The sequence below is a fragment of the Trachypithecus francoisi genome, unplaced genomic scaffold (assembly GCF_009764315.1).
Source record: "Trachypithecus francoisi isolate TF-2019V2 unplaced genomic scaffold, Tfra_2.0 Contig01461, whole genome shotgun sequence".
Lineage (NCBI taxonomy): Eukaryota > Metazoa > Chordata > Mammalia > Primates > Cercopithecidae > Trachypithecus > Trachypithecus francoisi.
In genome coordinates this window covers 16,017,900-16,044,668 of record NW_022681433.1, presented here as the reverse complement: position 1 = coordinate 16,044,668, position 26,769 = coordinate 16,017,900, and the positions used below count along the sequence as shown (strand labels likewise).

At 40.7% G+C, this 26,769-nt stretch overlaps 1 protein-coding gene, 1 long non-coding RNA gene and 2 other non-coding genes across 9 annotated transcripts in view; 3 read left to right on the top strand and 1 right to left on the bottom strand.

Annotated features, from left to right (window-relative positions):
• Positions 1-21,124, bottom strand: part of LOC117098187 — a 52,855-nt gene extending 31,731 nt beyond the window's left edge. For 4 of the 5 annotated variants that reach the window (XR_004443243.1, XR_004443254.1, XR_004443247.1 and 1 more), the window contains exons 1-2: positions 21,025-21,124; positions 9,717-9,877 (exon numbers count right to left, since the gene is read on the bottom strand). This is a non-coding gene — a long non-coding RNA (uncharacterized LOC117098187). Of the gene's footprint in view, positions 1-9,716; positions 9,878-20,985 lie in introns of all 5 variants that reach the window. The other variant, XR_004443249.1, reaches the window with a different exon arrangement.
• Positions 21,125-21,139: 15 nt separating this feature from the next.
• On the top strand, positions 21,140-26,223 carry RPL21 (ribosomal protein L21). Of its 2 annotated transcripts, XM_033236588.1 has the most exons (8): positions 21,341-21,405; positions 23,121-23,186; positions 23,233-23,237; positions 23,579-23,658; positions 24,025-24,086; positions 24,910-25,022; positions 25,844-25,994; positions 26,095-26,223. In XM_033236588.1, the coding sequence occupies exons 4-8, from the start codon at positions 23,592-23,594 to the stop codon at positions 26,182-26,184; spliced, it is 483 nt and encodes a 160-aa protein (XP_033092479.1). In that variant the 5' UTR covers positions 21,341-21,405; positions 23,121-23,186; positions 23,233-23,237; positions 23,579-23,591; the 3' UTR covers positions 26,185-26,223. The 2 variants fall into 2 exon arrangements, with proteins under 2 accessions (XP_033092478.1, XP_033092479.1); XM_033236587.1 differs by lacking the exons at positions 23,121-23,186; positions 23,233-23,237 and having other exon boundaries at positions 21,140-21,405; positions 23,580-23,658.
• Positions 24,735-24,807, top strand: LOC117098661. The gene has a single exon (XR_004443522.1). It is a non-coding gene; the product is annotated as a small nucleolar RNA SNORD102 (small nucleolar RNA).
• LOC117098678 lies at positions 25,067-25,193 on the top strand. The gene has a single exon (XR_004443535.1). It is a non-coding gene; the product is annotated as a small nucleolar RNA SNORA27 (small nucleolar RNA).
• Positions 26,224-26,769: the final 546 nt, after the last annotated feature.

Genomic DNA, 26,769 nt, shown 5'->3' with positions numbered 1-26,769 from the left:
GTTTTTGCAGCTTCCTGTAAATCTATAATTGTCTCAAAATAAAAAGTCAACAGAAATTTTAAAAAATTTTAAAAGGAAGATTGCTAAGTTTCACAGAGGAAAGCCCCAAACCTTGAAAGGCTGGAGCATTTTTCCAGATGCACCCTAGGAGGGTGGATACACCCATGAAGGAAGAGCACCCAGAAGAAGGTTGCATGCAGGACTCAGCTCCCACCAGAAATTTACACTGGCTCTACCTTCCTTCTAGAATTAATAGCTACTTCGGCTGTTGAGTACAGAAAAATGCCACCTATTTCATTTAATTGTAGATGCTAAAGGAACCTTGGTGAGCCAAATCCACAAAGTTCCCCTAAAAAGGCTGGAGCATAGTGGAGAAATGCAGATTTGCCCACAGCCATCTACTTAGCTGATGACAGTCTCCAGATCTACAAGCCAAAGTCCTTTCCCCCACACCTTGTGACCCCGGTAACAAAATCCTGAAATTCTGCCAAGAGGCTAAAGACAAATTCTCTGGTCATTAACATAAAATGCCACCCATTCAAAATTCTAGAATAGGACTTTTTTAATTAAATATGGATGAAACGTACTGCTGAAAAATTTGTAGTTCCTCTTCCATGCTTTTCATAAAAATGAATTAAAATATTTGAGGGAAAATAAAAAACGGCAATGCCAAAATCCACTACCCTACTATCGTAACACTCCACTTCCAAGGTCCCAGTGGGCTTGTTGTTACCTCACTGTTATGTTCTGCTGTCACTCAGAGCACAGCCCTCCCAGGACAAGAGCCAGTGGTTACCTGTTTTAAACAGATTTATTGAGACATAATTTACATGCCATAAAATTAACCCATTTCAATGGTTTTTGTTATGTTTACAAAGTTGTATATCCATCACAACAATCTAATTTTAGACCATTTCCACCATCCCCACTATAAACTTTGTGTCCAGTAGCTGTCAGTCCTTATTCCCACCTCACCTCACATTTAGGCAACCATAGTTTACTTCCTGTCTTTATATGGTTAACTATTCTAGATATTTCATATAATTATATAGTACGTTTTGTTTTGTGTCTGGCTTCCTTCACTGAGCGTGTGTTTGAGGTTCATTCATGTTGTAGCATGTCTCAGTGTTTCATTTCTTTCTACTGTTAAATAGCATTCTGTTGTACAGATGTGTCACGTTTTGTTTGTCCACGCACCAACTGATGGACATGTGAGTTGTTTCCACTTTTTTACTTTTGTGAATATTGCTGCTCTGCACATTCACATAAAAATCTTTGTGTGAACATCTTTTCACTTATATTTGATAGACAGCTATAAGTAGAACAGCTGGGTCACATGGTAACTCTATGTTTAACCTTCTGAGAAACTCCCAAACTATTTTCCAAACTGTCTGCACCATTTTACAGTCTCACCAGCAACATGAGGGTTCTGGTTTCTCCACATCCTTGCTGACACTTGTTATATGTCTTTTTTGTTACAGCCACTACAGTGAGTGTACAGTGGTATCCCACTGTGGAGATTTGTATATCCTTGGCAACTAAGAACATTAGGCATCTTTTCATGTGCTTATTGGCCACTTGCATATTGTTTTTTTAGAAATATCTACTCAAGTCCTCTGCCCATTAGAACAATTAAGTTGTTAAGAGTTCTTTATATATTCTGGATATAAGTCTCTTATTAGATATATGACTTATAAATATTTCTCTCATTCTGTGGGCTTTCATTTTCTTGTGGTTATTGAAATTCAAAGGTCCAATTTATTATTTTTTTTACCAGTGTGCTTTTGGTATAATTTATAAGAAATCATTGCCTAACTTAATATCACAGATTTACATGCCACGTCTTATTCTAACATTTCCAGTTGTTATTTCTTAAATTTAGGTGTGTGATCCATTTTGAGCTGATTTTTGTGTATGGTATGAGGCTGAAGGCCAATTTCACATTTTTTTTTATATATGGATGTCTAACTGTCCCAGCACCATTTCTGAAAAGACTCTCTCCCATTGAATTTTGACATCTTTGTCAAAAATCAATTGACTGTAAACTAAGGGTTTATTTATGGGTTCTCAATTTTATTTCACTGGTCTATACTTTATCCTTATGCCAATACTACACTGTATTGATTACTATAGGTTTACGTTGCATTTGAAAGTGAGGGTGTCTCTGAGTCCTCAAACTATATTCAAATTTTCAAGATTATTTTGGCTATTCTGTGTTCTTTTCATTTCCTAAGAATTATAGTTTATCAATTTATGCCCGGCCAGGTGTGGTGGCTCCATCTGTAGTCCCAGCACTTTGGGAGGCTGAGGCAAGTGGATCGCTTGAGCTTGGGAGTTCGATACCACCCTGTCCAACATAGCAAAACCCCATCTCTACAAAAAATACAAAAATGAGCCAGGTGTGGTGGCACATGCCTATAGCCCCAGCTACTTGTGGGGACTGAGGTGAGAGGATCACTTAAGCCTTGGAGGCAGAGATTGCAGTGAGCCAAGACTGGGGAACTGCACTCCAGCCTGGGTAACAAAGCAAGGCACTGTCTCATAAAAAAAAATTATGTCCTCCAAAGTCAGCAGAGATTTTGATAGGATTTGCATTAAATATGCAAACCAATTTGGGAGATTTTTTGCCATCTTAACAATATTAAGTCTTTCACTCTACAAATATACGATGTTCTTTCATTTATTTAGGCCTTCCTTAATTTATTTCAGCAATGTTTCATAATTTTAAGTGTAGAAGCATTGCACTTTTGCTGAATTTGTTCCTAAGTATTGCATACCTTTTTGATGCTACTGTGAATGGAATGTTTTTCTTAATGTTAGGATTTTTTCATTTTTTGTTTTTTTTTTTTTGAGATGGAATCTTGCTCTGCCACCCAGGCTGGAGTGCAGTAGTGTGAGCTCGGTTCACTGCAACCTCTGCCTCCCGGGTTAAGCAATTCTCCTGCCTCAGCCTTCCGAGCAGCTGGGATTACAGGTGCATGCCACCACGCCCAGCTAACTTTTTTTTATGTATTTTTAGTAGAGATGGGGTTTCACCAAGTTGGCCAGGCTAGACTTGAATTCCTGATCTCACAATCTGCCTGCTTTGACCTTCTAAAGTGCTGAGATTACAGGCATGAGCAACTGTGCCTGACCAAGTTTCTAAGTTTAAATGCTGATATACAGAAATACATTTGATTTTAGTATATTGATTCTGTATCCTGTGACTTGGATGAACTTATTAGTTCTTGTAGTTTTACAGTAAACTGTGCATAATTTTCTTTCTTTCTTTTTTTGCTGAGATGGAGTCTCACTCTGTCGCCCAGGCTGGAGTGCAGTGGCGTGATCTCAACTCACTGCAAGCTCTTCCTCCTGGGTTCACACCATTCTCCTGCCTCAGCCTCCCAAGTAGCTGGTATTACAGGCATCCACCACCACGCCTGGCTAATTTTTTTTTTTTTTTTGTATTTTTACTAGAGACTGGGTTTCACCATGTTAGCCAGGATGGTCTCAATCTCCTGACCTTGTGATCTGCCCACCTCGGCCTCCCAAAGCGCTGGGATTACAGGTATGAGCCACCGCACCCAGCCAAACTGTGCATAATTTTCTACATACAAAGTCATGTCATCTGGAAATGAAGAGTTTTGTAACTGCCTCCACCCAATGGGTTATTCCTGGCCGCTGCACTATAAAGACCACAGCAGTGCAGTAAAGAAAGAGTTTAATTGACACGAGGCCGAGTCATACCTTGTAGGAGAAAGAGTTATTACTCAATTCAATCTCCCCCAAAATTTGGAGATTGGGGTTTTTTTTTTTTTTTCTTTTTTTTTTTTTTGAGACGGAGTCTCGCTCTGTCGCCCAGGCTGGAGTGCAGTGGCCGGATCTCAGCTCACTGCAAGCTCCGCCTCCCGGGTTCACGCCATTCTCCTGCCTCAGCCTCCCGAGTAGCTGGGACTACAGGCGCCCGCCACCTCGCCCGGCTAGTTTTTTTTTTTTGTATTTTTTAGTAGAGACGGGGTTTCACCATGTTAGCCAGGATGGTCTCGATCTCCTGACCTCGTGATCCGCCCGTCTCGGCCTCCCAAAGTGCTGGGATTACAGGCTTGAGCCACCGCGCCCGGCCGGAGATTGGGGTTTTTAAGGATAATTTGGTGGGTAGGGGGTTAGAAAGTAGGAAGTGCTGATTGGGTCGAAGATGAAATCCAGGGAGTCAGAGCTACCTTCTTCTGCTGTGGGGACCACAAGACCAGGCAAGCTAGTTTACCGATCTGGGTGATGCACTGGAATGCAGGGTCTGCAAAATCTCAAGGACTGATCTCAGGTTTTACAACAGTGACTGCTAAATCATAATTTCTAACTTGTGGCTAATTCGTTAGTCCTGCAAAGGCAGTCTAGTCTCCAGACGGGGGTTTGCTTTGGGAAAGGGCTGTTATTGTTTGTTTTAAAGTTAAACTATAAACTAAGTTCCTCCTAAAGTTAGTTTGGCCTACATCCAGGAATGAGCAAGGACAGCTCTTGCAGGTTAGAAGCAAGATGGAGTCAGTTAGGTCAGATCTCTTTCACTATAATAATTTTCTCAGTTACAATTGTTGCAAAGGTGGTTTCGATTTTACTTCCTACTTTTCTAGATGCCTTTTTCTTGCCTAAACAACCTGGATAGAACCTCCAGGATAATGTTGAACAGATGTGGTAAGAGTAAATCTCTTATTTCCGATTTTAAGAGACAATCATTTAGTCTTTCACTATTAAGTATGATGTTAGGTATAAAATTTTTGTAGATGTTCTTTATCATGTTGAAGAAATTCTTTTCTATTCCTAGTTTGTTGAGGTTTTAAAAAAATCAATAGGTACTGAATTTTTTTCAAAAGCTTTTTTGCATCTATTCTAATGAGCATGTTTTTTGTCTTTCATTAATAAAGTGTATTACAGTAATTGATTTTCAGATATTAAACCACCCTTGCATTCTCAGGATAAGTCTTATCTAGTCAAACTGTATAATGCTTTTTATACGTTGCTGGATTTGGTTTGCTGGTATTTTCTTAATGGTTTCTTGGCATCTTAATGTATGGGGACTATTGGTCTGTAGTTTTTTTATAATGTCTTTGTCTAGTTTTGGCATCAGGTAACACTGCCTCAGAAAATCAAGTGGGAAGCTTTCTTTCCTCCTCTATATTCTGAAAGAGTTTGTGAAAGATTTGTAAGCAATTTTTGTTAAATGTTAGGTAGAATACTCCAGCGAAATTTTCTGGGTATAGGCTTTTCTTTTGGGGAAGATTTTAAAATGTTGATTCAATCCCTTGTTTTAGATTTACTTAGATTTCTATTTCTACCTTTTGAGACAGGGTCACTCTGTTGTTCAGACTGGAGTGCAGTGGTGTGATCACTGAAGGCTCGACCTCCTGGGCTCAAGCAATCCTCCCACCTCAGCCTTCCAAGTAGCTGGGACGACTAGCTAACCATCACACCTGGCTAATTTTTGTACTTTTTTCTATAGAGACAGGTTTTCACCGTGTTGCCCAGGCTGGTCTTGAACTCCTGAGCTCAAGTGATCCGCTTGCCTCAGCCTCCCCAAATGCTGAGATTACAAATGTAAACCACTGTGTCCAGCCTCTATTTCTTCTTGTGTCAGTTTCATTTCATGTCTTTCTTGGAATTTGCTCATTTCACATAAGTTGACTAATTTGTTGGCACGCAGTTATTCATAGTATTCCTTTATAATATTTGTAACTTCTGTAACATCACTATGTAACTTCATAGTGATGTTCATGCTTTCATTCCTGATTTTAATAATTTGAGTCGTCACTGTTTTTTCTGGGTCAGTGTCATTAAGGTTTGTCAATTTCTTGATCTTTTCAAAAAACTAATTTTTGGGTTTATTGATTTCTTCTATTTTATTTCCTTTCTATTCATTATTTCCTTCTTTATGATTGCTTTGGGTTTGTTCTTCTTTTTCTACTCTCCAAAAGTACAAAGCCAAGTTACTGACTGGAAATTTTCTTTTCTAATATAGGAGCTTACAGCTATTCCCCATACATTGCTTCCACTGTATCCCTGAAATTTCGATACACTTTTTCTTGTCTTTCTTTTTTGAGACAGAGTCTCACTCTGTTGCCCAGGCTGGAGTGCAGTGGCATGACCATGGCTCCCTGCAATCTTGCCCTTTCAGGCTCAAGTGAACCGCCCACCTCAGCCTCCCAAGTAGCTAGGACAATGGGCATGTGCTACCACACTTGACTAATTTTTTTTTTTTTAGATAGGGTCTCACTGTGTTGCTGGGTTGGCCTTGAACTCTTGGGCTCAAGTGGTCCTCCTGCCTCAGCTTCCCAAAGTGGTGGGATTACAGGTGTGAGCCACCACATCAGGCTCTTGTATTTAATTTTCATTCATCTCAAATAATTTTCTAATTTCTATTATTTCTTCTTTTTAAATCCATTGGTAACACAGTGTGTCATTTAATTCTCACATAATTATATTTTCCAAAATATTTCTTATGTTTGTATTGCGGCCTGAGAAAATACTTTGTATGGTTTTAATCCTTTTGAATTTTTTGAGACTTGTTTTCTGGCCAAGTATATGGTCTATCCTGGAGAATGTACCATATGCACTTAAGATGTCTAGTCTGCTATTGTTGTTAAAATGTTCTATAGGCGTTACTTGGGCCAGTTATTTGATAATATTGTTCAAGTGTTCTACATTCATGCTAATTTTTTGTCTGGGTTTTATCTATCATAGAGAGTGGAGTGGCCCGCACAGTAGCTCATGCCTATAATCCTAGCACTTTGCGAGGCCGAGGCAAACGGATCACCTGAGGTCAGGAGTTCGAGATCAGCCTAGCCAACATGGTGAAACCCCTTCTCTATTCAAAATACAAAAATTATCCGAGCATGGTGGCACCCATCTGTAATCCCAGCTACTCTGGAGGCTGAGGCAGTAGACTTGCTTGAACCTGGGAGGCAGAAGTTGCAGCAAGCTGAGATCGTGCCACTGAGCTCCAAACTGGGTGACAGAGTCAGATCTGACTCAAAAAAAAAAAAAAAGAGAGCGGAGTATTGAAGTTTTCATTTATTATTGTTGAATTTTCTGTTTCTCCCTTCAACTACCTTCTCTTCATTCTTAACAGCTACTCCAGAGTGATCTTTTACAAAAATAAGGATTGCATCACTCCTCTTCAAAACCCTCTACTGCCTTCGTATCGCATTCAGAATAAAAACCAAAGTACCTGCAATACCTAAACGTCTCACAAAATGTGCTTACCTCTCCCTGCATTCCACACTACCCTCCCTCTCCTGTTACCCAGCCATTAACCTCTCTGCCCCCTTGCTTAAATGTATTGAACACTTTGTCCACAGGATCTTCGTGTTTCTTCTCTGTTTGTAATGCTCTTCTCTCGGATGCCTGCATGGCTCCCTTCCTCACTTTCTTCAGATCTTTGTTCAAATGTTCTTCTCAGTGACGTCTTCTCTGCTCACTCTATGTTAAATTGTAATGTCTGCTCATTTCCCCTTTCTTCATTTTTTTCTCCATAACACTTTTCTCCATCTGTCATAATGTATATATTGTAATCATGTAAATAATTTATTGTCTTTTCTCACTAGAATGTAAACTTCAAGTGCATAGGGATGCCTGTTTTATTCTCATGTATCTTCAGCACACTGCCTGTCACATAGGTGACCAATAAATGTATGCTTTATGAACAAATGAATGCCCTGAGCACTATTTCAGGAAACCAGTCAGCTGAGAAGTAGACTAAGTCAGATTCATTGGTTAATCGCAAATGAACCCTAAACACTAATTCCTTCTGTAAGACTCTGCAACTGTGAACAATCATTTTCTTAAAATTCTGTCACTGCTATTAAAATTAACTGTAGTGACACTGATTTGGTTGAGCCAGCTCATTGCTCCCTTCCATTTTCATCTTTTCCCTCTCTCTTTCCAAATATTTATTGAGCATTTGCTATATGCTAAGCACTGGATACAAAGTGGTAAACCTCTACTGACAAAGCCCATACACTTATGAACTTTGCAGTATAACTATCTGAAATTCACCATGCCAAAGTTAATCAGACCACTGCCCCTAGTCGTTCCTTGTGCAGTTTACTTTCCACTTTCAATAATCTTCTCCTAGATAGACCAAAATTAAATAGAATTCTAGCAAACAATTTACATTGAACCTTGCCAAATTCATGCACATAAGTCAGCTTTCAAACACAGTCAGCCCTCCATACCCACGGGTTCCACACCTGTGGGTTCAAACAAACGCTTATGGAAAATATTTGGAAAAAAACTTAGGCCTGGCATGGTGGCTCAGGCCTGGTGCAGTGGCTCACACTTGTAATCCCAGTACTTTGGGAGGCCAAGGGGGTGGATCACCTAAGGTCAGGAGTTTGAGACCAGCCTGGGCAACATGGTGAAACTCCGTCTCTATTAAAAACACAAAAATTAGCCAGGCACGGTGGTACATGCCTGTAATCCCAGCTACTTGGGAGGCTGAGGCAGGAGAATCACTTGAGTCTGGGAGGCAGATGTTGCAGTGAGCTGAGACTGCGTTGCACCACTGCATTCCAGCCTGGGCAACAGAGCAAGACTCCACTTCAAAAAAAAAAAGAAAAATGTAAGATGGCAATATAATAAAAAAATAGAAATAATATGGCACAATTATTTATATAACATTACATTGTATTAGGTATCACATCAATAAATAATGTACAAATGATTTAAACTGTTAGGAGGATGTGTGTAGGTTATATGCAAATACTATGCCATTCTGTATCAGGGACTTGAGCATTCATGAATTTTGGTATCTGAGTAGTTCTGGAAGCAATTCCCCCAGATGTAGAGAGAGGACTGTACTACAGAAGCGAAAATTTAAGCATCACAGGTATTTTAAAAATAGTCTGAAGAAAATAATTGGTAGTAAAATTGCATCTATAGATTTTGAAGTCTAAGTACAAATTAATAGTATTAAACTAGTGTCCGATAAATATTCTTGACATTACATTTTACACTTCCGTTACAAATCCCAGCACTAAAACTTTTAAAGGCATTACATATCAACTATTGTGCAGAAATATTTTTATGGCATTGTGGTTCATTATAGTGGTTAAAGTTATTGTCAGTTTTCAAAAAATAAGATCTATTTCAAATATTCCTAGCATATATGAAACTTTAGCCAGAGTAATTTTTCTAATTCCTAAAAGGGTTTTTGTCTTTTGTCAGCAAGTACTGTTGTCAAAATATTTCAACCACAGATTCTTCTTATTCCATCAGAGGACAGCCAAGTATCTGAATGATACCTCAGAGGTCCAGAAAGGACACTACAGCAGTCAGCAGAAATATTTTAATCTACTCATCAGACATAAGTCTAATTGCTCCCCTATTTCATTTGGCAACCAGAAAGACTGTTTTGAGAAAAAATTTTGTGGGTTTCTTTTTAAATAAGCATAACCAAGTGCTAGTTCCCTACCTGACTTTCCCGTAAAATTTTATGGGTTGATTTGTAAGCAGTTTCACTAGAAATCTAAGGACATGACAGAATATCAGTGAAGCAAAATCAGCATAACCACAGGACAAATTAAAGTAAAAATCCAAGACTCAGTTCGAGGCAATTCAGCCAAGTTGTACTATGACCTGCCCAGAAGCAAAGCAAAATGAAAATAATCCCATGAGTCCGTGTTCCTGGAAAACTTAGCAGAAGCAAGATCACCATGAGAATGTGCATATTTTGGTCTGGGACTCACCCAAATAGTATAATAATCCAAGTTTGCTTGAAAAGGAGATTACTTCAGGAACTTCCAGTGACAACCCTGGTTTTCTTCTGGGAGAGTCAAAGCAGAACCAGCAGCAGAAACAGTGGAATGGGGCAGTGCACGTAAGCTTTTTGGTCTTGGGAAATCTTTACCTGTCAAAAAATTACTGAGGATCAGTAACAACTTTTGCTTGTGTGATTTTATCTATCAATATTTACCATATATCAGAAGTTAAAATGAAAAATTTTTACACTCATTCATTTATATAAAAATAATTTAAGAAACCCTACATGTTAACATAAATAACATTTTATAATAATATTTTCCAGAAAAAACATGTAAGAAGTGCGGCCTTGTTTTTAATGTTTAATGTTTTCAATGTCTTTACTTAACGTCTAGCTTAATCAAAGATAACGAGATATTCATATCTGCTTTTGCACCGAACCTACCGCCACACGCTGTTTGGCTGAAGTACAGGAATATGAAGAAAATGCAGCCTCACACAGATGTTATAAAAAGGAGAAGAATTTGAATAACCTTTCCAGATAACTATTTGATCCTATTCCAGTGCTCAAGTGTCAGATTTTTTTTTTTTTTTTTTTAAGACGATGTTTTGCTCTTGTTGCCCAGGCTGAAGTGTAGCGCTGTCATCTCAGCTCACTGCAACCTCCACCTCCCAGGTTCAAGCGATTCTCCTGCCTCAGCCTCCCGAGTAGCTGGGATTACAGGCATGTGCCACCACACCTGGCTAATTTTGTATTTTTAGTAGAGACGGGGTTTCTCCATGTTGGTGAGGCTGGTCTCGAACTCCCGACCTCAAGTGATCCGCCCGCCTTGGCCTCCCAAAGTGCTGGGATTACAGGCATGAGCCACCATGCCCGGCCTTTGATTAGTTGTAATGTGAAATCTGAAACCCTAGCAATGAAGTTTTCCTACTCTGTTACATTAAAACCTATTGCTCTATCTTACATTTCAAATGGATGTTTTCTCATTTATTATTTTGTAACATTATGTATTGGTCATTTGGAAAATATGGTTCACTCAGCTATGCAGATCTTCCAAATACACATTTTTAATACAATGTAAAAGAAAACATATTTGTTAATATCATCACTGATCTCATCAGAAAAGTATCTAAGTTTTAGGGAGCCCTAAAGCTCACAGTTGTGGATACAAGTTTTGCAAAATACCAATTTTCACTTAAAAGCTCAAATTATCATTGACAACAAACATTATGAGTTATTTGCATTGAAGTGGCAATCTGCTTAAGTTCATTTTTCAAAAATGTCTGCCAAATATCCAAGTCTGAAGCACCACAGTTTGTCAATCTATCATATAAAAAGTGTTCAATGGAATAAAGTGGTGGTTAAGTTCAGCTGTCAAGTCAAACAACCACCAAATACTTTTCCTCCAGCCAACCATCATACTGATTAGAAAGCACAATGTTACAGTGCTGTATGCATACTTTTTGCTTTGTCACATAAAATACATTAACAAGATATGGATGCTGGGCTCTATGACTCTTACCTGCAGTTCCAGCTACTAGAGAGGCTGAGACGGGAGGGTCACATGAGCCCAAGAGTTTGAGGTCAGCCTGGTCAGCATAGCAAGACCCTGGCTCTAAAAAGGAAAAAAAAAAAAAATTGACTCAAGTGTAAAAAATTAAAAGCAAATCCTGCCTTAGCATTATTATGAAAACAGTGTTGACTCACAGATCCCTTGCAAGTCTGAGACACTCAGGACTGCACAGACCAGACTTCTGAGTATGGCTGGGCTAGGAGAAGAGAAATGGCCAGGGACAGCAAGATACACTTTGTACCTACCAGCTGCCAGGTACTGGACAAAATAGAAAAGATGTTCTACATTCATTGTCTCACGTGGTAGTATAAATCCAAACCCCTTTTAAACAAGTATTTGTGCCTCCATTTTAAAGGCAAAGAAATAGGCTTATAGAAAGCTGCAGAACAGAGCTGGAAGCTAGTCTGTTGGCTCCAAAACTCTTGCTTTTTTCCTGACCATGGAAAAGGTATCTTCTTTCTTACTAGCTTTGGTATAGGGAACCCTCTCTTCCAGAGTACCCCCTTACAAGCCATGTCCCCCATCCAATTTCCTGGACTGTTTCCATTCCTGTGCAGGCCCTTGCCTCTTTGAGTAAAATTATTTCTACTACTAGTTATCTAAATCAGACATAACAAAAAATACAGGTGCTTTTCTTTCCAGGGAGCACATCAGGTATTCATAATCTTTAATTTTCAATGAGCCTGAAATTAACCTTAGAACCTTCTCGGCCGGGCGCGGTGGCTCAAGCCTGTAATCCCAGCACTTTGGGAGGCCGAGACGGGCGGATCACGAGGTCAGGAGATCAAGACCATCCTGGCTAACACGGTGAAACCCTGTCTCTACTAAAAATACAAAAAACTAGCCGGGCGAGGTGGCGGGCGCCTGTAGTCCCAGGTACTCGGGAGGCTGAGGCAGGAGAATAGCGTGAACCCGGGAGGCGGAGCTTGCAGTGAGCTGAGATCCGGCCACTGCACTCCAGCCTGGGCGACAGAGCGAGACTCCGTCTCGAAAAAAAAAAAAAAAAAAAGAACCTTCTCAACTGAGGTCCAGGTAGCCATAATCAATCAGTCAATCAGGGCTAACAACAGAACTGAAATTTGTTTGCTTTCACCCCAAATCAATAAGAAGCAAATGTGTGGGATCAGAGGGTGAACCTCTTCCTTCCTTCTTTACAAATACAAAAAATAACTTTGCCAAGAAAATATGTGCATAGCTCCAGGTGGTGTTACCTAGAAAAACTAATATAATTATTAGGAGTGAACATTGTTGACTTCAATTGACCAGTTGGTCTCTCTGAATTCATTACAAGTCCTAAAAGTCTACTAAGTACTTCCCATCTACTTCAAAAGTCTAATATTGACAGTGAAGCTGTTTCCACATTCCAAATTGTGCTTTATTCTTGAAATATAACTGAGCCTCTATAAACCAGTCCGCAATGACTTCCCCAACTGCTTCATCACTTCAACACATTCCCCATGTGAATACTTCTAGTATTTGGTTCGGTTCTGCCTCATGTTGTACTGGCCTTAGAGTCTAGAGCAGCTGAAGGTATTTTTGAAGTCTGGAACAAAAATCAGGATTGAGACAAAAAATCTGACTACAGACAATGAGGACGTGTGCTAGGGGGTTAGGATTCAATTTGAATGTCCAATTACATGGTTACAAACCTGTTTATGCCTTGTGCTTTTCAGATAAAGAATCAGATTTTGGAAGGAAGGACACAATCTTTGCCTTGCTCTATTAAAGAAATAGATTTTTCAACTTTGGGATAAATAGTAAAAAATAAAAATAAAATAAAAAATAGATTTTTGTCTTGTTCACTCTACTATTTGATGGGGCCGGGCACAGTGGCATATGCCTGTAATCCCAGCACTTTGGGAGACTGAGGCAGGTGGATGACCTGAGGTCAGGGGTTCGAGACCAGCCTGGCCAATGTGGCAAAACCCTGTCTCTACTAAAAATACAAAAACTAACTGGGCATGGTGGTAGATGCCACCAGCTACTCAGGAGGCCAAGGCAGAAGAATCACTTGAACCCAGGAGGCACAGGTTGCAGTGAGCCGAGATAGCGCCACTACACTCTAGCCTGGGTGACAGAGCGAGACTCTGTTTCAAAAAAAAAAGTTTGATGGAAAAAAGATTATTTTACACAATTATTCTTCATGATATATTTTTCAATTATTCACAGTATTTCTAACCCTCATTACTTTAGCTGTCATTGCAGTGACATTTTTCTGGAGACAAGAATTCTCATTATATACTTTCTACATTAGAAACTCCTAATCAGTTCTTACTTGAAATTGTTCTCCTGTCAATCTACCAGAACAAAGGACAAATCATAAGTGATTGGTGAGATACTCAAAAGAGGTGACCAACTGGGCCTCTCACATAAAGGACAGAACTTTTTTTCTCCTAGCTTGGAAAATTTGTCCTCCTGGAATTAATCAGCCAATGTCTTCTGAAAACCAAAATAAAACAAAACATCTCCTTTGTTAAAATCTCTTCACAAGGGAAAACACAAAAATAGAAATACACAGATGTAAATTCAGCTTAATGACCAGAAGTTGTATTTTGTGTAGCATTTTACTCAAGCCTACTACAAAATTACGAATTTCCCTTATCTTAATAAGCCACATCCCTGTTCATTTGTTGCTCTTTTCTAAGATTATTGGACAACTTTCACTACTCCAAGATCCTAAAGTTGTTACCCATCTCTGTGCCTTTACGTAAGCTGTTCCTTCTGCTTTAAATGTCCTTACTATTCGTTCTCTGATTAAAGTGCTACTCTTATCAAGTCAAACCTCTGTGAAGCTCCCTTTTTTGTTCAGGGGTTCTTCTCTCTTCCCTTCCCCTTCCTCCAACCTAGGTGCAGTAACTTCCTCCACGGAACTCCCATGCCACTCATTTTCAGTGTCCTCTACTGAACCACTTACAATATTGTAATGAACTCGCTTTTTTCTTCTACCAGACTCTCTGTGGGTTCCTTGAGGGCAAGGATCATGTTTTATTCATTTTTATAGTCTCATCACTTAGTACAGTATCTGATTTAATCTAGATGCTCATAAATATTGAATGAATTTTGCTATTTCCTATTTTCTACATGTAATATGCTTCATATTTGTTTTAAAGTTTTAATTCTTTTCTTATTCTCTTTACACTAAAGGTCTCCAACTAGACACACACTGACCATTAGTGACTCTGGAAGCCACTTTGTTTTTCAGATCTGTACACTGGAGCTAATGACACAAACCTATTTTAAAAGCCTATAGTAAAAACAAACGCCTTATCCTCTTGAGAGAAAAGTGCTAATAAAATTGGGGATTACTTTGGAAAATCATTTTGCAATATTTTATGAAGTTAGACATACACCTGCTGATACGGTTTGGCTCTGTGTCCCCCACCCAAATCTCTTCTTGAATTGTACTTCTGTAATTCCCACATGTTGAGGGAGGGACCTGGTGGGAGATAACTGGAATCATGGGGGCAGTTTACTCCATACTGTTCTCATGGCCGTGAATAAGTCACATGAGAACTGATGGTTTTATCAGGGGTTTCCGCTTTTGCATCTTTCTCATTCTCTCTCTTGCCTGCTGAGATGTAAGACGTACCTTTACCTCCCACCACGATTGTGGGGCCTCCCCAGCCACGTGCAACTGTGAGTCAAATTCAACCTCTTTCTTCTGTAAATTACCGGGTCTCAGGTATGTCTTTATCAGCAGCATGAAAATGGACTAATACACCTACCTTATGATCAAGGAATGTACCTCCTAAGCTGGGCTCAGTAGAGCACATCCATTGTCCCAGCTACTCTGGAGGCTGAGATAGGCGATTGTTTGCGCTCAGGAGTTTGAGGCTGTGATGTCAAACTAAGATCACACCACTGAACTCTAGCATGGGCAACATAGCAAGACCCACAAAAATTATATACAACTCAAACCGCTATCAAGAGGAGAACAGAAAAATACATTGTGATATATTCATACAGTGGAATACTTTCACAATAAAAAGAATTGAACCACTAGTATGCGCAGTATGATTGATTCTCAATAACATTCAGCTAAGCAAGAAGAGCCACAGGAAAAAAGAGTACAAACTGTATGGTACCATTCATATGAAATCCAAGATTAGGCAAAACTAACTTATGGTTATAGAAATCAGAATATTGGCCAGGCATTCTGGCTCACGCCTGTAACCCCAGCACTTTAGGAGGTCAAGGTGGGAGGATCACTAGAGGCCAGGAGTTCAAGACCTGCCTATATAACATAGCAAAGATTCCATCTCAATCAGTCAATGAATCAATCAGAAATCAAATATTGTTTTCAGTCAGGGAGGGGGCTTACTGGAAGGGATGTCTACCCTATGTTTATCAGAGGAGGGAGAGTGCAATTCTGGTTCCTTTGGTTTTGATGTGGGTAGGGAGTGCCTCCCTAAGAACACGCACATGGGACAGGAGTTAAAGCCCCCAAGTAAATATAGCTCTAGTAGGAAGAAGGAAAGAGTTTGAGTAGCTAAAAAACAATGTCCCAATGTCCACTCCATAACCCAACTCCTCATTCAGTATTGGAATGCCTTCAACATCCAATTCAGCTAAAACAATATATGAGTTAAACTAATTATTAGGTATCCTGCATCTAAATAATTCATCCCTAGGGGCTCCAGATTAAAATGATGGATTAAATACTCTCATCTAATTTTGTTCCCTCCTAGAATTCCATCGTGTGTGCGCGCGCGCACGCGTCTAAAGACCTAAACCATATGCATGCAGAGGACAAAAAATAACAGCAACGTTTTGAAAGCTGAAAAACAGATGGACAAATGCCAGTTGACGTAGGTGACTTGAGAAAGCTCAATCCCAAAACAGCAATGGAAAAACCTGAAAAACAACCTTTTGTACACTGTAGAATCTTCTAAATGCATAGGAATAGGTACCCACCAGTTACCTCCTAGGAGTTTCGTAAGAATTGAGTAAGATAATATTTTTAAGTGCTTACTGGCACACAGAATGAGCCCTCAGGAAATATTAACTATCACTAGTATCACCATCATGCCTCTGGTTAAAATGAGTCAGATTCTCAACTGTCTATAGAAAAAGATTAAGCATTCTTTTTTCTTTCTTTTTTTGTAATGGGCACGGAGGATATTTATTTAAGATAGTGGTTTTCAAACTTTTAAAAAAGTAGCAGACTGCTTGTTTTGTAAATGAAATCTTACATGAACCTTACTACAGGAAGCAGATAAATGCGGCACTCCTCTGGCAGCAGCAAGGGGGAGGGGCCTGGGCTCTACCCTCTCACTTTCTGCCTTGTCCTTTAAAGGAGACTCTGACATCCCTGAGGAACACAATTGGTTTAGAGGGAAAGGGAAAAGAGGTTAACATTTAGACAAATAAACGAACGAATAAAATAACTGAATGGGGAAAAACGGAAGGCCTTTCCTTAATGTGGAGATAGAAGTGGAGCTGGAAAATCACCGCTTTGTAACCATCACAGTAAAAATTGCGAGAAGCAGTGATGAATACTTAATCCAGGAGGGAAAGTTTGTTTGGAAGCAGGATATTTGCATGATCTTCATGCAAACAGATGGCACATAAGGGAGAAAACACTGCTTATACCAGGGCAAATACTACTGACCTGCAGACTCGAAAAACATGAATGTCACGTAAGGCAGGAAAAGGCCGAAGTGCTTCAGATAAAAAGCTAAGAGACACACAGTGACTATTAATAAACACAGCATATGATTTCTGACCGGATCACGTAAAGAAAAAAATGCCATAAAAGACATTATTGGGACAACTGACATTTGAAATGTGGATTGTAAATGTGATACTGGCCAGGAGCCTGTAATCCCAACACTTTAGGAGGCTGAGGCAGGCAGATCACTTGAGCTCAAGAGTTCAAGACCAGCCTGGGCCACATGGTGAAACCCCGTCGCTACAAAAAATTAAAAAATTAGCTGGGTGTGGTAGCACCTGTGGTCCTAGTTACTTGGGAGGCTGAGGTGGGAAGGTGGCTTGAGCGTAGGAGGTGGAGACTGTAGTGAGCTAGGATCATATCACTGCACCCCAGCCTGCGCCATAAAGCAAGACCCTGTCCAAAAAAAAAAAAAAATTGATACAAGCATTGTATCACTGTTTAGTTTCCTGAATTTGATAAATGTACTGTGGTTATATTCTTAGGAGACACAAATGAGTACATTACATGGCCTAAAGAGGAAAAGATATATGTGACCTACTCTCAAACAGTTCAGAAAAAAACATATACAGCATGTTTACACAGATGGAGAAAACAGTGAAAGAAAGGTGGGAGAAAGAAAGGTTTGATAATCAAAGAAATGATGTGAAATAATCTTTAAATAGAGTAATGTGAAACAACATAGAAAACGTTAAGAAGCCAGGTTTGCTTATTTCTGCTTGAACCCCTGACTGTGATGAAAGTCAGCTCCTCAGGAAGAATCTTAAAACAGGATAGAGCACACGGGCCCTCATGTCACTTGCCTGAGTTACAACGTTCCTGAAACAGTAAATCAACTTGACCTTGCCTTTTCCTACATGAAGGTGTCTGACAGGGTTAGTGATTATGCTTCTACAATCTATAACCAATTTACTTTAGTAATCTATAATCTGATGTACTCTTACACCCGAACTTGAATGAGATTTCACACATACAGAACCCCCACAACCTACATAGAAGCAATGGGCTGAAACACCACTTTGGAGCCCTGTGAAAGAACTGCCCTCAGGGTATAAACCTTGGTCTACAGTCCTCAGTGAGACTTCTGAATAAAACTAACTGTAATCACGTAAAAGCTTAATTTTTTTTTTTTTTTTTTGACAGCAGGTAAGCAAATTAACTGGGGAACTGCAGTGGGGATGCTAAACAGCAGAGTACCCATTTGTTAAGGGTTGATCATGAATTTATGGGAGGGGCTACAAACACAAATGCCAACAGGGGCCAGGCAGGTAAACGACTGAAGCAGGCTGAGTGACGAAGGAACTCAAGAACGCATGCCCCATCTAAAGGGGCAACCACTGGAGTGCTGCCACCAAGCCTAGCAGCTCTGTGCAGCCAGATCTCCTGATTTTCCAAAGGAAGCCAGAAATCTTTTTTTTTTTTTGATATGTTAATTTTTAAAACACTCCATGGGCTCAAAAAAACATTTCTAAGTGCAAGAAAATATAGTGCTTGGATGACTAGTTTCTGATTTGTCATCACACCAGACGACCTGTTTACAAGATTTTCTTCAACGGTGCTCAGCTGTGGAGGTACTGTCATGGTTGCATTTATGCAAGGTTCTACACGTGCTAAGAAAGTGATGGGGGCCAGGCGCGGTGGCTCACGCCTGTAATCCCAGCACTTTGGGAGGTGGAGGCGGGTGGATCATCTGAGGTCAGGAGTTGACGATCAGCCTGGCCAACATGGTGAAATCCTGTCGCTACTGAAAATAAAAAAATCAGCCGGGTGTGGTGGCGCATGCCTGCAATCCCAGCTATTCCTCCTGAGGCTGAGGCAGGAGAATTGCTTGAATCCGCGAGGCACAGGTTGTGGTGAGCCGAGATCGCGCCACTGCACTCCTGCCTAGGCAACGAGAACGAAATTCCCTCTCTTTTTTTTTTTTTTTTTTTTGAGGCGGAGTCTCGCTCTGTCGCCCGGACTGGAGTGCAGTGGCCAGATCTCAGCTCACTGCAAGCTCTGCCTCCCGGGTTTACGCCATTCTCCTGCCTCAGCCTCCCGAGTAGCTGGGACTACAGGCGCCCGCCACCTCGCCCGGCTAGTTGTTTTTGTATTTTTAGTAGAGACGGGGTTTCACCGTGTTAGCCAGGATGGTCTCGATCTCCTGACCTCGTGATCCGCCCGTCTCGGCCTCCCAAAGTGCTGGGATTACAGGCTTGAGCCACCGCGCCCGGCCCGAAATTCCCTCTCAAAGAAAGAAAGAAAGTAATGGGAAAGGAAAAGTGACCTGACGTGGTGAGTTCTAAGAGAGTGCTTGTAATGACGAGCTACAGAAAATTCAGTTGAATAAAGACAATCTAGAAGCCAAGGGCTAATAGTTACAGTGAAGGTCAGGAGGAGTCAATGTATTGAACGAATCCTATTCCTATTCCTCCTCCAGTTCTTCAGCAAATGATGTAAGTGCTGATGACGGTGGTCACAGAATGTACCCTTTTTAAAAATGGTGATAATGCAGTTCTTAGAAATTACAACTTTCAGGTGCATCAGGAGAGTGAGTTGAAGAAATGCTAACTTCAAAAGCGATTGGACGATATTATTTATATTCAGTCTGATAAGGGATTTTGTTACTTAGATGGCTTTTTAAAAATGCATCCTGAAAATACGTATAATCATGATAAAAAAAAATCACACAAATTCCATGATTAGGACATCCTACAAAATACGTGACCAGTACTCCTCAAAACTCTCAAGGTCACCAAAAGTAACGAAAGTCTGAGAAACTGCCACAGCCACAAGAGGCATCTAAGGAGACATGATAACTAAAAGAATGGAATCCTGGAACAGAAAAAGGGTATTGGGTAAAACCGAAGGAAATCTGAATAAAATGTGAACCTTAGTTAATAGTGTAAAATATTGGTTCATTAATTGCAACTAATTACCACATTAGCATGAAATGTTAATAATATGGGAAACCGGATGCTGTGTATATGGGATTATCTCAACTTAAAAAAAAAACTAAAACAGCCTTAAAAATAAACTACATTAAGAAAATAATACCTATTTTTAGGCCGGGCGCGGTGGCTCAAGCCTGTAATCCCAGCACTTTGGGAGGCCGAGACGGGCGGATCACAAGGTCAGGAGATCGAGACCATTCTGGCGAACACAGTGAACCCCGTCTCTACTAAAAATACAAAAAAATAGCCGGGCGAGGTGGCGGGCGCCTGTAGTCCCAGCTACTCGGGAGGCTGAGGCAGGAGAATGGCGGGAACCCGGGAGGCGGAGCTTGCCGTGAGCTGAGATCTGGCCACTGCACTCCAGCCTGGGCGACAGAGCAAGACTCAGCCTCAAAAAAAAAAAAAAAAAAAAAAAAAAAAAAAGAAAATAATACCTATTTTTAAAGGTGTAGTGAATAAAACAATGGCCACCCCTATATTTAACACCGGTTTAATAATGGCCAATTCAGTTAAAGCCTCCCTTTCTTGTCCCCTCCTTACCAGATATGACCGCTTTTCTCAACTTGATTTTCATTCTCTTGTATTCTTGACTACTTTAACTACATATGTATACATAACTAAGCAATATATATCATTATTTTACAACTTTTAGAGTTGAATGCACATGAATTGTCATACTATTTATTTTTCCACATCTTTCTCTTTTTGCCTCATCACATTTCTGAGTTCAGTCTTCTTTTATGGGCGTATAATACTACATCCTAATTAACATCCCATAAGGTATTTATTCTCTTACTGATGGACGTTTCTAATTTTTTGCTTCTACCCACATCGCTGTTACATACATCCTCGTTCTTACCAAAGTTTCTACAAGACGTATAGGTAGGAGCAGAGTGCTAGGGTATAGTAATTGAAAATCTTCTTTTACTAGATTTTGCCAAATTGCTTTCCAAAGAAGTTTTAACGTTTGCGCACCTACTTAGCAGGTGCGTATGTTTAGACGTGTGTGGAGGATAAACTATTTAAAGACATACAAGCTAGATAATATACTTGCTTCATTCTCGTTTGACTTTCGTACCCACGCAATTATTTCTGCAAACAAATAAGCAACTACTACCAGCACTTTCCGCAGCTGCACCCGCAGTATCCCCCTGGGAGATGCGGAAACACGGGAGCTTCCGGCGTAAGCGGTGACGCAAAGGACGACGTAAGCACGCTCGGGTCGTCGGCGTCCTGTTGGTCGTCCTTGAAGGCCCCTTTCCGGGCTGTCTGACACGATACAAGTGTCGGCTTGTGTTGGCCGGTTGTCTTTCTTTCGCAAGAAAAGAAAATATCCTCACAGACTTTCTGTGTTCTCAGAGACGATCTTCTTCCCTAGAAAGGAGTCGCTTTCGGTGGGCGTTTCCCTCAGGCAGCGCCGTGGGCAGCCCACAGGCCCTTGTAAGGCGCGCGCCGCGGCCCCGCCTCTTTCTTTTCGGCCGGAACCGCCATCTTCCAGGTAGGGCCTGCGCGTGGCTCCTGGGCGCTAAGTGTTCGACAGACGTGAACCGCAACCTTGTGGCCTGAGAGCTCGTCCACTGGGACCATGGGGAGACTGTCTAACCTGTTTGAGGTCCATTGGCATGGGCGGGTTAAACCACGTTCTGCCAGACGGGGAGCAGCGTGCGCCGGGTCGGCCTGGGCCGTGGGCTGAGAACCGGACAGCGATATGGCGGCCCTGCGGGGGCACATTTGCGAGAAAGACGAGACTGAGTCGCTTTGGGTGAGGTGACTCGAGTTAATCTTTGAAAGACTTCGTTTTATGTCCCCGTGGCTGCATCTCCGGTACCGTGGGTGGCCCTCTCACATAGGCTGTGTGGGGGCCGCGTGGCCTGATGCCTTTCTAACTCTTTTCAGTGTGGCGTTTTTATTCCTAATCTTGTGATGATGTTGGGTGAGGACTTAAGGGGTAGTAGGAATGGATTTAGAGTCAGGCGTCGGTTTTAATCTGCTGTGAGGCCTACAAGTGTGAAAACCCGGGCCCTTGGTCGGAGAGTCGGTCCCGGGTCGTCCTGGATAGTGAAACCTCACTGCTCTTAGTTAATGCATAAGACGATTTCCGACTGTTTTTAAAATTTTGACCCCACATGGTGATTGGACGAAGGGAAAGTGTTTTGAGGTTGCAACACCAATATTTGCACCAAGAGGAGATACTGTTTTGGGAATTCTAGGGCAGCATGCTTTGAGTGAAGGGAAACATTTAGCCGTAGTTCATCATTTTGTCAGTTTGTGGATGTTAACAGTCTGCAGGTTGCTGTTCATAGTGAATCCTAGTTGCCATGATTTTAATACTGTTACAGACTATGTAAAGCATCGTTTTGAAAAGTGCCTTCAGTTTTAAGTTTATGGGGTCCATGCGGAAAATGGATTCCAAACTCAGCAAGGTGAATCTAGTGGAGGACTGTGGGCTCTGGAATCAGGAATGAGTTAACTGGTTCTGCCACTTGGTGATTCCACAGAGTGACTTGAATCTACACAGTACCACTCCTTGTATACTGACTTACCACAAGTTTTTGGAACTTTATACACGTCTAAAGGCTTTGGGGATTAGAACACGGTACCTGGCATTTAAAGGGTTCATCCATTGTAACAATGGTTTGGCTTTGGTGAGTTAGGTGAAACATGTCTCGTTGCTATACAGTTTTTATACAGATGGCACTTTGGGAGCCATTCTTAAAGGATTGTTAGTAAATTTAGAAACCAAATTGTGTTAGAATGTTGTCAACACGTTAAGCCTGACTGCTGTATTTTACCTTATGGTAGCAGTAATAGCCAGGAATGGCACTTCTGCCCTGTAATGACTAAAGAGCCATCAAAACTATTGTTTTGGCCTTTTTGGGAAACAAAAGGAAAGGTTAATTTCTAAATGCCTACATGTGGGTGAATTCTTAGATAATGATAAATTACTTGTCAGTTACTACTGAGTACTTTACACGGGGCATGCATTGCTGAGTTCTTTGTAGATGTTATCTCAGTTATGGAAGTGTTCACCCCTGTTTCACAAATGAAGATGAGAGATGAAGTGTGGATTTCGCAGCTAGTAAGTGGCAGAACCTATGTCAAATTTAGGTCAATGATTATAAAGCCTGGGTTCCCCTCTCTTCTACCCTGTATACATTTCGTAGTAAGTAATCAGAAATGTGAAGTGACTTGAGATTTCTGATGAATAGATAGATGCTGTTTGAGATACACCATCACGGAAAATTTGGTTGACAAGAAAGATTTAATTCACGTAAAAATGTAAGGCTGTTTTATTGTGTTCTCCAATAAATTATCTTATAGTTAGTAATTACATGCCTTTGGCATTCCAGATTGGGGTCTACAGATAGAGTGTGGTAGAAGTCCTGTTGTATTTTTATATTCTCATAGAGAAAGGCTACTGGTTTGGATTCTCGTATCGAGTTCTGCTACTTAAGAGTTTTGATGTTGTAGAACTTGGGCAGTTTTGCCAAAAGACCTTACTTGCTAAAATAACGGTTTTTTAACCTTTCAACAGAACTAATTGCTTGGTGACCCAGTTTTCAGTTTGCATTTCTCACTTTGCTACTGACATGCGAACATTTGAAATTACAGGGGTTTGGGGCAAATGCCAATTTTCATTTGCATTTGACCGTTAACGCTTTCTGGTTTCAGTAATTCGCCAAAATGACGAACACAAAGGGAAAGAGGAGAGGCACCCGATATATGTTCTCTAGGCCTTTTAGAAAACATGGTAAGTAGGTTTACCTTCCTTCAGAGAAGCATGGCACACATTTGTGTTCTGTTGTGTTCAACATGTGTTGTAGTTCATAGAATGTGTATCAATAGCATTAAATAATTAGCGTCTACCCAACTTATTTTGTGGTAAATAAGCATGAAGTTTATATGGTAATTTTGTGACTAAATATTGATGCAAGATTAAACTTTGGAGAGAGGTTGTAATTTAGTAGGCTGATTTTGCTTTCAGGAGAAATTATCCGTTGGCAAGATACTAAGTATGTAACCATCAAAAATGATGTGTTAAAAGCTAGCGAAATTTCATTTCTTTTACTCTAGACTTTTAGCCTTAGTATTCACTATACCAAATTTATTTTTGCAGGAGTTGTTCCTTTGGCCACGTATATGCGAATCTATAAGAAAGGTGATATTGTAGACATCAAGGTAAACATAAAATTGGGAAAATAACACTACGAAGTTAGAAAAGTTGGATTTAATCTAGTGTAGGAATTCAAATAGTGTATATTGCATCTGTAAGAGTACAGAATGGATTTTTTTTTTTTTTGAGACACAGTTTCACTCTTGTTGCTCAGGCTGGAGTGCAACGAATGGCACGATCCCACCTCAGCCTCCACTTCCCTTCCGAGTTCAAGCGATTCTCCTGCCTCAGCCTTCCAAATGGCTGGGATTACAGGCGTGTGCCATGATGCCTGGCTGATTTTGTATTTTTAGTAGAGATAGGGTTTCTCCATGTTGGTCAGGCTGGCCTCGAGCACCTCGGATGATCCGCCCGATTCAGCCTCCCAGTGTGCTGGGATTATTGCAGGCGTGAGGCACCGCGCACAGCCTAGAATGGATTTTTTAAAGTGCTATTCTTAGCAGAATTTAAATTTTCCTCATTACCTGCTTGGAGTTAACAACAAGTGGAAATTGGGTGGTAGGGTGGGAAATTATGAGTTTGTCAAGTTGGAAGGGAATGCCTTAGTGCAAAGTTTAACTATTGATGAAGATTACTGTTGCTATGATTAAAACCCTCCTAGTGAAAGCTGTGTTCTTCTGTGAGCTGTATTTAAATGTGTCCTGGCACTCTAGAGCGTAATGATGATTGGTTTTTTTTGATTGCTTGAAGCAACGTGAAAAACACATTTCACCGGCTCTGAAAGCTCTTGAGTTGCCATTTGAAGGAAATCTTAGAATATGTTAGTTACTTAGTCAGATTTTTAAAGGAAAGGGAAATGTTGGTATATAACATTTGTCTCTTTAACAGGGAATGGGTACTGTTCAAAAAGGAATGCCCCACAAGTGTTACCATGGCAAAACTGGGAGAGTCTACAACGTTACCCAGCATGCTGTTGGCATTGTTGTAAACAAACAAGTTAAGTAAGTAGTGTTGTAGTTCTTTGCGGCCAACCAGTATTCCCTCACACCCCCTTTTCACTTTGCCAATTGGACTTATGTCTTTATTGGTCATTCAAGTGGGGCAAAGGAAATATCCTTTTAAAACTCAGGCAAACTGGGTGTTTGTCTTGTATCCTGTCAGAGGAAACAAATTGAAATAGATTTATTGGAAAGTCTTAACACAGTTTGTTACCAAGCAGTTTTTTTTGTTGTTTGTTTTGAGACGGAGTCTTGTTCTGTCACCCTGGCTGGAGTGCAATAGTGGGATCTCTGCTCACTGCAAGCTCCGCCTCCTAGGTTCATGCCATTCTCCTGCCTCAGCCTCAAGTAGCCGGGACTACAGGTGCCCACCACCACGCCCGGCTAATTTTTTTGTATTTTTAGTGGAGATGGGGTTTCACTGTGTCAACCAGGATGGTCTTGATCTCCTGACCTCGTGATCGCCTGCCTCGGCCTCCCAAAGTGCTGGGATTACAGGCGTGAGCCACCGCGCCCGGCCCAACAGTTTTTATAGAATAAAAAGAGAAAATTTTAAATTTTATTAGCAATCTAGTTTGGGTTAGATTACTAGAGTTTAAGAGGCTGTCATCTCATCAAAGAGAGTTCAAAGTAGGGATGGTCTCTGCAAGGCTTCTTCTGATATGATTAATAATTGATTGTAAAGTAATCAAGCCATACTTTTTTGATTTGTCGTATCTGGGTAAAAGGTTCATGGTTTGTTTAATAAATAAAACTGCAAAAAGTTTTCTACATTTCTGTTATATTTCTGATAAAGCACTTACAAGAATTTCTGCCCTGTTCAGGGGCAAGATTCTTGCCAAGAGAATTAATGTGCGTATTGAGCACATTAAGCACTCTAAGAGCCGAGATAGCTTCCTGAAACGCGTGAAGGAAAATGATCAGAAAAAGAAAGAAGCCAAAGAGAAAGGTACCTGGGTTCAGCTGAAGCGCCAGGTGAGAATTTGGTGTAGGTTTCATTGGTCCTGAGAGCACTTTAAGGTTGAGATTTAACACTTCACGTAATTATTTTATTCCTGTTTTTTTCCTTTAATAGCCTGCTCCACCCAGAGAAGCACACTTTGTGAGGACCAATGGGAAGGAGCCTGAGCTGCTGGAACCTATTCCCTATGAATTCATGGCATAATAGGTGTTAAAAAAATAAAAAGTAAAAGACCTCTGGGCTGAAAAATGTTTCTCTTCCTTGAGTAGAAGTGTGGTGTCCTCTCCCCCAAAGAAATACTTCAAGCAAATTTTAGTTGTGTCCTAATTCATTATGTAATGTCTTTACTATTCAAATTTAATGTATTCCTTGCTGAAGGACGTAAGGTAGCTTATTGTGCAACAAATTACTTAATTGGTTAGAAAATGGCCAGGTATCATGTATGAAATATTTGTACTGGTTTGAAGATAGTCTTAAATCATCAAGGAAGAAATAAAGTAATTTTTTTTTTTTTTAGACAGTCTTGCTCTGTCAACCTGGTTGGAGTGCAATGGTGTGATCTCGGCTCACTGCAACATCTACCCTCTGGGTTCAAGCGCTTCTGCCTCAACCTCTTGAGTAGCTGGGATTATAGGTGCGCGCCCCCATGCTCAGCTAATTCTTGTGTCTTTAGTAGAGACGGGGTTTCACCATGTTAGTCAGTCAGGTCTCAAACTCCTGCCCTCGTGATCCACCTGCCTCGGCCTCCCAGCGCTGGGATTACAGGCGTGAGCCGCTGTGCCAGGCCAT